The sequence below is a fragment of the Larimichthys crocea genome, unplaced genomic scaffold (assembly GCF_000972845.2).
Source record: "Larimichthys crocea isolate SSNF unplaced genomic scaffold, L_crocea_2.0 scaffold90, whole genome shotgun sequence".
NCBI classification, from domain to species: domain Eukaryota; kingdom Metazoa; phylum Chordata; class Actinopteri; family Sciaenidae; genus Larimichthys; species Larimichthys crocea.
Genome location: NW_020861222.1, coordinates 48,609 through 60,000, shown reverse-complemented (window position 1 = coordinate 60,000; position 11,392 = coordinate 48,609). Strand labels below are relative to the sequence as shown.

The window sequence follows — 11,392 nt, the reverse complement described above, 5'->3', positions numbered from 1 at the left end:
TATGACAACAATGCTGACTGGGAAATCCCCTGACTGGAAAACATCTTCCTGCTTCTTTGTGATTCTGCTGCAGAGACGTTCATCGCAGTTACCAACTTCAAAAATCAATATTTGCTTGCTCTTGCGTGAATCAAGTCAGAGGTTCATGTTGAAGGTTTTATCATTTCTGTTTGAGTGATATGAATCATCACTGTTCACAAGTTACTTTTAGTTACCCTGTCAGATCCAGATATGTGTAACAGCATCCAGATAAAGTCTAAAATAGAAACAGTGGACGGACTGCATGCTGGAGTCAGGCCAGCATGGCACATGATAAACTATGTGAAAACAGGAGGATCCAGAAGTCAGTCGAACATTTAATGAAAACATTCACCTCTTTAAACAAGGAAACTCACCTTAAAAAGATCACTCACCTGAACCAGCTCTGTGTTGTACCCACACGTCTTCATCAAAACAAGATGAAAAAATTATTTTTGTTGCTTCTCTTCTGTCAAGTTTCATCATCAGGTAAGAACATTTTAAATCTTTACTTTAGATCTTTGCTTCACACAATTATGTTGACATCACATTATACTGAATATATAAACCTTGTTTGTCCTGCAGTGGACCACTCCCTGATACTGTTTGCAACTGGATCTTCTGGAGTCACAAACTTCCCAGATTTTGTTACTAACTGCAATGGTTGATGAAAATTCCTATAGTTATAGTTACTCTGTGACGCAACAAAATAGATCCAAAACAGGACTGGATGAAAAAATTATTTGAAGACGATTCTGATCAGGTTGAGTGGTACACTAATAAGTGTCAGACAGCGCCAAATTTCTTTAAAGACTGCATGGATATTGAAGCAGCGCTTCAACCAAAGTGGAGGTAAAGTATTTCTTCATGTTGTGTTTGACTTTTTCCTGCTAAAATGTTTCACTTCCTTTTATTGTTGTTGGTCAAACAGATTTAGCTTCTATTCTGAACATGTACTCATGTGCTCACATGTGCACTTTACAGACATCTGCAAGATATTTAGAGCTGAGATGCAGGTGTCACCACAGGTGTGACTTTGATTAAGAGACTGATGTGAATAGATGCAAGAAGACATTCTCACTTTGAATACTGACATTGGAAGTCATCTGTCAATTCATAGAACATTAGCTACTGTCTTTCACTGGAAAGTTCATCTGTACATCAAACTTATTTACAGAGTGTTTCTGTCTCTGTCTCTCTCTCAGGTGTCCACCTTTTCAGATGGTGAGTGGTGTGAGTGGGATGATGAGACTGGAGGTTCATGGTTTTCTACAGTATGCTTATGATGGAGAAGACTTCATATCATTGGATATGAAGACATCGACATGGATTGCTCTGATACCACAGCTGTCATCACCAAAGAGAGATGGGTGATGACAAAGTTTTAAACCAAAAATTGTGAAGGGCCTCACACAGCGTTATCCTGAGTTCCTGAGGACGTATTTGGTCTATGGCAGCAGCTCTCTGCAGAGAACAGGTAGGATCACATGACCTGAAGTGTCATTGTACGCAGTCCACCACTGTTATTATTATAGATTTAAACTTACACTAACACTCAAGCTTTCCTTCCTCTGTTATGTTCGGGTTGTTTATTGCCCTCCAAACACAGACTTCCTCTGTGACTTTGCAGATTTTCTGTCACGTGTCTCTGTAAATAATTTCTTATTTCTGGAGATTTCAACTTAAACTTTATTGAATCTTTTAATCTTGTTCAATGTTTTAAAGACCTGACTCATAAGAAAAGAGCACATTTTAGTTTGGTTTTATCACATGATTTATCTGTGAGAGTTAATGTAATCTGTGAAGCGTACATCTCTGACCATCTGCCTGTGCTTTTTACTGTTTCAATCCCTTGTTTGAGGGCAAAAACCTGCTTCTATGCGTTGTCTGTGCACAATTAACGCTCAAACTGCATCACATTTATCAGCCATGTAAATGACTATATCATTCTGGTGATATACTTAGCACTGACGATAATCATGCTTTCAAAACGTATTTTTTTTAAGCAATTTTAATTCTACTTGCACGGATATCCTTGATTCTGTTGCACCTTTAGAGCAATGCGCATAAAAGCATGTAGCAACCGTGGCTTAACAGCTCCCCACGCGCTCTCAGGCACTAATGTCGGCGTGCTGAGAGAAAGTGGAAAAAAAGATAAGCTCTATGTCTCTAAAGAAGGTCTTGTGAAACCCTGTCTGTCTACCAGAGGACTGTTAAGGCTACTAGAATGAATGTTTTTTTTAAAGTTCTTTTTAACATTTTTAACTCCCTTGTAAACCCTTACAACTGATAACTCTCCCAGTTGTACCCTTGCTCACAATTTGTGGAATTTTCTCAAATCTTTTATTGAAAAAATCTCTGCTCTTAGGTCACCTGCCTTTTCTTCTGCAGGCCCAACCTCTGACCTCAACATTCCTCCTTTACATGCTGCTTTTGATCAGTTCGAACCTGTATCCTTTCCCGCAATGGCCAATGTAGTTCAGCATTTTGCAACCTACAAACTGTTCTTCAGACAGCATCCCTCTCGTCTCCTTAAAAGGTATTCAGTACAGTGGGCCCTGACATACTTTTATTCATTAATTCTTGTCTTACCACTGGATGTGTTCCAGCTGCTCTCAAGCATGCTGTTGTGCAGCCTCTTATCAAAAGAAAAATCTGGATCCCTCTGTGCTGTCTAACTTCAGGCCTATCTCTAAATTGACACTTTTATCTAAAATTATAGAGAAACTGTTTTTTATTCAGATCCAATCATTCCTAGTGGCCAATGACATCTATGAGAAGTTTCAGTCTGGCTTTAAACCCATCACATAGCACTGAGACAGCACTGCTGAGAGTTTTTCATGATCTAATGGCAACTGTTGACTCAGGACAAGGGCGGGACACGTCTCCAGGCTTACGCACACATGCACAGACTTACAGATATGCTTTCACTGTCCTACCCGCATCCCCCCGCCTTCACCGCTTGTTCCCCCCAGCCTGACAAGGCGGGTCTGTGACCAGCGCCCTCTGGCTGCAGGACCGGATGGCTGCGTGTCTGGACTGGGACTACTCAAACCACCCATCCCCTATCCCCTGGTTGCTAGTGATGTGTCTCATGTTGTAGAGTGTACTGTATATGTGCTATAACTGCTGAGGTGTTTTTGTCCTGCCCCCAGATTGTTCTCCTGACAGGAGTACAGTCTGTGGGTTGTTCTTTTTTTCTCCTCCCCTCTCCCCATGTTGTATCCCCTTTTCTTCTTTCCTTTGGCTACCAGACCCTGTCCTGTCTCCCCCACTTGTCTTATTACATGTATTATTTGTATGGACAGACTGGTTCGCAATTTCGTTGTACTGTACTTGTACTGTTACAATGACAAAATAAAGCCTGATTCTATTCTATCTTAGACAGAAAGGGAGCAGCCACCATCGTTTCTCCTACTTGGAAGTAGAGGGTGAGGCTGCAATACAGCAGACATCAGAGAAGACGGTCAAGATTTCCAATTGAACTAATATATCATCATTTACAAACAGTGTATGAAACAGCTTTAGTTGTACAAATTACCAAAGCAAAAAAACATTTAGATTATGGTCATTATTTTTGACAGAGACACCAAAGTGTGTTTCTCTGAATAATCCTTTATAACAAAAACATTGTCAGCCCACATTGTACGTTTAGACTTAGACTGCACTTCATTGATCCCTTTGGGATGACTCCCTAAAGGAAATTGTAGCATACAGACCCTTGTATACAAAATAAAGGAGGTATGAAAAAGATACAATATATAGTGATGGCAGCGCGACACTGAAGCTTCGATACGTGCTTCAAACCCTGGACTACAATTCCATAGAAGCACTGCTTCGAAGCTTGCTTTGGTGCGAAAAAGAACACGTGACATGTGACGTCCGAAGCAGAAACTGCTTCGTTGCCAGAATGAATCACCTGACTGGTTCGCGGTCCAATCAGGTGAATGAATGGCACTGCCTCGTCTCGATTCTGACAGGTGACAGGTTGAGACAGTTTTGAATTTGAGTGCCTTCAACACTTTATAACAATTTTTATGCACACCTGCCTCATCAGTTCCTTGTGAACGAGTGTTTTCAAAATGTGGAGAAATTGTCAGCATAAAAAGAAACCGACTCAATCCAAAAATTGTTGAAAAAATAATGTATCTCAATAAAAATCTTTGACTGCCCCCCATCCTACATAATCACCCTCTGCCATAGTTACACAAGCACACCTATGTCATAGGTTACCACCTAAACCTATGTTATATTTTCCCATCACTTTCCTCAATAACACAATACACACATTGATTGTCTCATTGATCTTTATTTGTGAATAGGACAATCAGTGTGCGTGTGTAATTTAAAAACTTCCTGTCCACCAACTAGCCTAATTTGACTGCAGCCTGGCTCTTTGCCAGGAGAGGTCACCATAACTGAAGCTTCGAGTAAAGAACCCATTTTCGAAACAATTGGCTCAAGTGGTTTGGTGCTTCATAAAAGCTTCATTTACCCATCACTAACAATATAAGATAAACAATAGACTCTTAGCTAAATAAAGTAAACAGTAGACAGTACTTTTGTCACAGTGTGTGCAGGTGTCTTCATTGGTTTACACCTTAAGACCTTAATCAAATGTCTGCAGTCTAAAGCTGAAGTTATGCTCTCTATTTTTCTTAGTCAACAAATCACAGAGACAAATCAACAATAAATGTAACAAGGACTGTGTCTGTATCAAAGCCTGATATATCTAAATCACACTGATTCACTGGTCGACATGTTATTTCATTACCATGGACACACTCATTGGTCAACACACACTGTCCTGCTGCCCTAAATACTCACTGGAGCACCAAATGTGGGTTAATCTGCTGCTGAAAATAGTCCTCAAATTGACTTTTTCCTCTGACAGCCTCTATATCTCTCTGTTCTGTCCAGCTGTCTAATTTATTATATGTAATGGTGCAGACTAACACAATGTTTTTCATGTTAACTTTAAGAAAAATACAGAATAATGTTAGCTTTCTAATAATATTAGTATCACTTTGTACTGAATGATGAATGTCAAACTGACCTGTTCAATATAGCTGGCACAGCGTACAGCCTCCTCCATGTGCTCCTGATCTGACTGCAAGACAGTTCGTATGCTGTCCACCAGCTCCTGGACTTCAGGGGTCAGGCCCTGGGCTGCTGGCTGCTCCAGGATTTTCCTGACCAGCTGCTGTGTGTGTTGGTAGCTCTGGTAGTCCACCATGGAGGATGGCCGAGGCCGGCGAGGCATCCTACTGTTGTTACCCCGTCGCATTGTGACATGGCCTTGGGCGTGGGCGGCCAGTGTAGGCTGCGATGTCTGGGTGGAAGAGTCTGTGGTCTGAGGAGAGGGAGCGAGAGGAGTGCTACCCTGCACTACAGCAGACATCAGAGAGAAAGAAAATGGTCAAGGTTTCCAGTGGAACTAATATATTGTCATTAACAAACAGTGTTTAGGGAACATTATTAGGAATCACTCTATCAATTTTCATTGTTATGCTGACGACACCCAATTATATTTATCGATCAAGCCTGATGAAACCAATCAGTTAACTAAACTCCAAGCATGCCTTAAGGATATAAAAAGTTGGATGACCTACAATTTTCTGATGTTAAATTCAGACAAAACTAAAGTTCTTGTAATTGGACCCAAACACCTCAGAAACTCTCTTTCTAGAGACTGTAAAGAATCTTGGAGTTATTTTTGATCAGGATTTGTCCTTTAACGTCCACATAAAACAAATTTCGAGGACTGCATTCTTCCACTTATGTAACATCGCTAAAATCAGACGCATCGTCTCTCAAGTGGATGCAGAAAAACTAGTCCACGCATTTGTTACTTCTAGGCTGGACTATTGTAACTCTTTGTTATCAGGCTGCTCCAATAAGTCTCTTAGGACTTTGCAGTTAATTCAGAATGCTGCTGCACGTGTTCTGACAGGAACCAAGATCAGAGATCACATCTCTCCCATTTTGGCTTCCTTGCATTGGCTACCTATTAAATCTAGAATAGAATTTAAAATTCTTCTTCTTACTTACAAAGCTCTTCATGGTCAGGCACCATCATATCTAAAAGAGCTCATAATACCTTACTACCCCTCTAGAACACTGCGCTCTCAGGACGCTGGGTTCCTTGTGGTTCCTATAGTTTCCAAAAGTAGATTGGGAGCCAGAGCTTTCAGCTATCAGGCTCCTCTTCTGTGGAACAAACTACCATTCTGGGTTCGGAAGGCAGACACGGTTAACACCTTTAAGAGTAGACTTAAACATCATAATCACCAATCATTGATCCCTTTGGGATGACTCCCTAAACACAAATCAAAACATTTATGGAATATAATATTCATAACTATGTTTTCATTAGAGTACGATCAGTGTCTAAAGTAGCCCAGAATGAACAAACTTTCCACCTTTACCACCTTGTGCCTCAGATTGGCAGAACACTCCTATCCCATGAGCAGCTTAAAAGCCCCCCGTTCAGGAGTTAGAATGCTAAGCCCCTTGTCCTCATAGGGGCCGACCCATCTAATAACACCAGTCAAGCCAGTATGACCAGCAACCATCCACGCCAGATTTGCCTGACTGTTACTCCAAAAAAGCTGTACAAGCTCCTGCAAAGAGAACTCTCCCACAAGATCAAGTGGACCATCCTGTGGACAGATTTGATGACTGTGCTGGCTCCATTCTGAATTGTACTGCTTTAAGGGATTTGTCGGCACAAGGGAGGCTAAAATTTGAGAGCACACAGATCCTCATGACTCACTTCACTCAGCAAGTAACTCTGCGGATGACACTGCAAGTCATCCAAACAAATGCAGCCAAGGGCCATCATCCTTCAGATGTTGAATTCTGCAAATCTGCCTTCTGTGTTGTCTGTGTTGTCACCTCCATTACACATAGGATGCAGATCCCTGATGTGAGCCAGTGTAGCACTTGGCTCACATCAGGCCACAGCATGGATCCTACACAGGGTGGCCTACACCTCCAGGTGGGTGGCTGACTATGGCAGGCAGAGGAGTACAAATGAGCTTAACGTCATCATTGGACGGCTAAACCGGATAGTCCCCAAAATGGACAAACTTTCCATTCACTCCACAGGGATGGACTATTTTGGGCCATTCCAGGTCAAGATGGGGAGACGAGACGAGACGAGACTGAGACTGAGACTGAGAGCCTGTCTCCTGTCCTACAGGAAGACCTTTCAAAGTAGAAGATCATCTTACGTTTTAACTCCCTGCAGCCACACACTCTTAAAGACTGAGATCCGCTCCATTAAGATGGCGCTATCTACTAGTGGGGACCCACAGAAGAAATACTTTGAGGTATTGAGGTGTTTGAGGGACAGCCCTTATTAAAGAGAAAGGGACGCAATGTCATTGTTCTAATTGTGTACTAAAGCTTCCCATCTCTGTTTAATATTCCTGTCTATGGTATTTCTGGAAAATGTAGGCAGCTACAGAATATTTCCTGTGTATAGTCACTTATCTTGTAACAAGGCTACACGGCAGGTGTCCACGATGTGTGTGTATGTGTGTGTGTGTGTGTGTGTGTGTGTGTATGTAGTATCGCATGTAAAGTCCAGTAGAGGGCACAGACACCACAGTACCAAAGTAGATAATTGCTATTTCATGTATTTACTACTATTTACTTAATGTAAACCTTTTGGATAAGTTATATACCAGTTGACGTGCCTCTGTTAGATATTAAGAGCTGTAACACAGCAGTAGTTTACTTACTAATTTTCTTAGTAATCCCATTTCTTTTGCAGAACTTATTTTGAGTGATTCTTACCGTACCTGTTGTCAAGAGTTACTTTGTACTGCAGTGAATAGATAATACTAACCCACATCCCCATCTCATCTTTGTTTTATACAACCCAACCCCATGTTTCAGCACTCACAATGTTTCACACACAGTGGATTATAAATTGGTTGAATTGATTGTAGATACTCTTAGAGGCTTGACTTGGTAATGTGTCCAGTTCTGTATGTAGTCGGGATTTCTGTGTCTTATTTCATTGGTGTACAACTTTTAAAGACTGCATAGTTCCATATAAGCAAAAAAAGACAACCTTTAGTAGCGAGGTCCATTAATACTGGATCACTGTTGTAACGTTGGATCCTTGGTTTCCTCCAGGGAATCACTGCTGGAGCGTGCTGCTGCTGAGGAGGTGACTGGGGCTGATGACTGAACTGTGGAAGGACGCCTGCTAATGCCGATTGTGTTTGGGCACTCATGTCTAAGACGGATATAGACAGATGAACACGTCTGCTATTAGAACAAAAGGCAGTGTCTGACATCTGTTTTAAATAAAACAAAGGATCTGCTACAAAATCACAAGACTTAATTGTGAATCTAATACTGCATGCTGAATACCTGTAAGCCCTGAAACAAACTCAGGTAAAATACACAAGGACCCTGGCTAAACCCCCACATGAGCTATGATTTCAGCACAGGCTGCAACACTGTGTTTGTGTTTAAAACATCAGTCTGAATCAGCTGCTCCGGCTGTAGAGCCTTGCCTTTGTCAGGAAGGAGCGGAGGAGTGCTTGTACTTGGGTCAGTGCACGAGAGCTCTTGTGGATTCTCTGGCTTAGAAGAACCATCGCAGTGGGAGCTGGTATTAGCAGTTGGTTCAGGGGTAGTATGTGGCTTGTAAACTAAAAAACAATGCATGATGAAATTTAGGCCTAACACACCGAGACAACATCCCCTCCCACATCTGAGCCTGCCCTGCCTGGTGTGAGGACATCCATCGTACCTTGCACAGTGGCTCCTGTTGCTGAGGTAGCTGAGTTCATAGTCATCTCTGTCAGAGCAATCTCTGTCTCCTGAAACAGACAAAGACCATTAGTAGTATGTCTACTCTAAAGTAGTATGAACTAGACAAAAAGTGTTTGGGTGGTAATTGTCTTGTTTTCTAATGTGTCATAGTACAGTTGTTTTGCTGTAACCCATCACAGACATTATTTACATGTTAATTGTTTGATTTTGTAATCTTTGAAAAGAATTGTGTTATGCATTCATGTTCTCTCTGATGTTTGCCCGCCCTGATGCATCCAGAAGATGCTCAAGTAACTTCAATCAAAAAGTTGACCTAGTAAGTAAGCAAGTAAGTCAACTGTAAAATCCAGTATCGGTTAGGCTATACTGTACTGGACCGGACTGACCTGTGTGACTGCACTGGTAGAGCTTCCAGCAACAGCCTCATATGAAGGAGGGGGATCTAGTGGACAGAACACCTCCACCCCTTTGATGCGTGCACCGTAGATATGAGGGAGAGGAATCACACTGTCCCCTAGCATCCTGAAACAAAACAAACTAGCGAGTGAGTTATCATGTTTTACCAAGTTAAAGTGACACATCAAGACACAGGACTGTGGTCAACATGTAAGTGTTGTACAGAATGTCGAGAATGGAGTGTGTTACCGTCGAGCCAGGCGTGGTGTGTATGAGTAGAAAGTGGAGAAGTAGGAAGGGGGTGGGGCAGGGGCCACAAACTCATCAGGGTCTGGGACCTGAGCAGGCTCCTCCCTTTCCTCCACTGTGGCCCTGGGCTCGTCCTATCACAGGGTAGGGACACGTGACATCACACATCATGCATCAACGTCAACACCTACTTCCTACCGACCTCCACTCCCACATTTTACTAATTTGTCTATTTGTATTTGGTGCATCCAACAATACATATTTCAGTGTGTGATATGTGTTACGGAAGCTGATTGGAGTGGCATCCGGTTCATCTCTCATTCAATTCTGAGGACACTATAAATAGTTGGACAGCTTGTCTTATCTGTAAATTAGATGTGAGGCACTTGTTATCTTGCCACTGGGCTAGGTATAGATCTCCTTTGTTTTAGCTACAGTTGGAGCAGCAGTTCTGTTTTGACTGTTTTTGTTGTTTCGTCAGGTAGTCAGGTTATTTTGTGACTTACTCTGATTTGCTGCTTTTGGTTAGTTATTTTTTTTTATTTGAATGTCACATATTTTGCATATAATCTAAGTCCACTGTTAAGAAATAACTTGATTTTACCAAATACATCTGCTTTTATGTTGCTTCCATTTTTCCACAGTGAGATGAGTTGGAACAGTAACAGGCTACAACAGCAAACCATTCTAGGTACTCGCCAACATTAGCCTTGCTGCAACAGACCTGGTTGTGGTGTGATCATACCATGCAGGGTGTTCTTGCTGTGAAGATCTGCAGGTATCTCAGGGCAGCTGCCATAAGACACACCGCTGTGGTCAAGGCATTCAGAGCACACAGCGCAAACAACACTTTCTGGGAGAGAAAAAGACACAATCAGATCAGTTCAAACAGAGAACACAGAACTATTTTATCTGTTGTCCACATTTAAAACAGACTATGGGCTCCATTTTTATGGAGCTACATGCTTAGACCTGACGCATCAGAACCGGATTTTTCCAGCTGATTTACTGTATGAAAAGCTGCTCCTTCACTACTTTAATAAAGCCCTGCAGCATCTGAAGGCAGCAGGACACATATGTTCATAAATCTGCAGCTTATGATGTGTAAAGTTGTGTCAGTGCGCAGTGACATGATACACAGCTCTGCACTGTGCTCACCTTGATTAAATCACTTGACTAAATATGTGGTTGTGTTTTTACACTGATCAATAAGCTGTTCTGTCATGAAGAAAAACAAAGATGTCATTATATATTGATTTTCCACAGGAGGAACAGACACTGTGAATAAGAACATCTACAAATGATGGGAAAACCAGACAGACACAAACAGGTAGCAGCCTCACCAGTTGGCAGCTGGTCATACTGGAAACCAGCTGGGCTCCCTGGCAGCACAGGATGAATCCAGCCAGATTAAGGAGCACACACACCACAGACAGCAGGACAAACACATTGACCTAGAGATGGAGGGATGGGGGAGGAGTAGATGAAAGGAAGGGAAGGTGGATTATTGAGGTTTGAACACTTGTCTAACCCCTGTGGACATATTTTGGACAAAATATTTAAAATAATTACAGTAAGCTGAAATGTGATGTGGACCAAACACAGACAGAGATGAGATAACATTACATTTGAATAAAGTCCATCTGTCACAAAGGTCATTTTCTAATTTATATTTGAATATATTTTCAGTCCTGAAAGAGGAACATCTGAAATGTTTCTTGAGTCTCAAAGACTCAAGTGTGCAGAATGTAAACTTGGTGGTGTTGAGGAATGATAATCACACCAGCCAGCATTTAAATTGTCCACACTGATATTTTGCAGATATATTTTTATGCCATTGAACGGTGAGTTAATTCTAACCTGCAAACTGGTGTTGTCACTGCACCTTTTGCCAAGTGGGTGTTTACGAAGCAGCTCATTCATCAAGCCAAAG

The 11,392-nt window shown here is 41.7% G+C and overlaps 1 protein-coding gene across 3 annotated transcripts in view; it reads right to left on the bottom strand.

Moving 5' to 3' along the window:
* Positions 1–10,369, bottom strand: part of fam189a2 (family with sequence similarity 189 member A2) — a 30,355-nt gene extending 19,986 nt beyond the window's left edge. The window contains exons 1-7 of one of the 3 annotated variants that reach the window (XM_027277198.1): positions 10,205–10,333; positions 9,460–9,593; positions 9,201–9,336; positions 8,792–8,861; positions 8,553–8,690; positions 8,102–8,269; positions 5,075–5,406 (exon numbers count right to left, since the gene is read on the bottom strand). In XM_027277198.1, the coding sequence (XP_027132999.1) occupies positions 5,075–5,406; positions 8,102–8,269; positions 8,553–8,690; positions 8,792–8,861; positions 9,201–9,336; positions 9,460–9,593; positions 10,205–10,258 (1,032 nt within the window). In that variant the 5' untranslated portion in view covers positions 10,259–10,333. Of the gene's footprint in view, positions 1–5,074; positions 5,407–8,101; positions 8,270–8,552; positions 8,691–8,791; positions 8,862–9,200; positions 9,337–9,459; positions 9,594–10,204 lie in introns of all 3 variants that reach the window. The other 2 variants (XM_027277199.1, XM_027277200.1) reach the window with 2 other exon arrangements.
* Between the last annotated feature and the right edge of the window lie 1,023 nt (positions 10,370–11,392).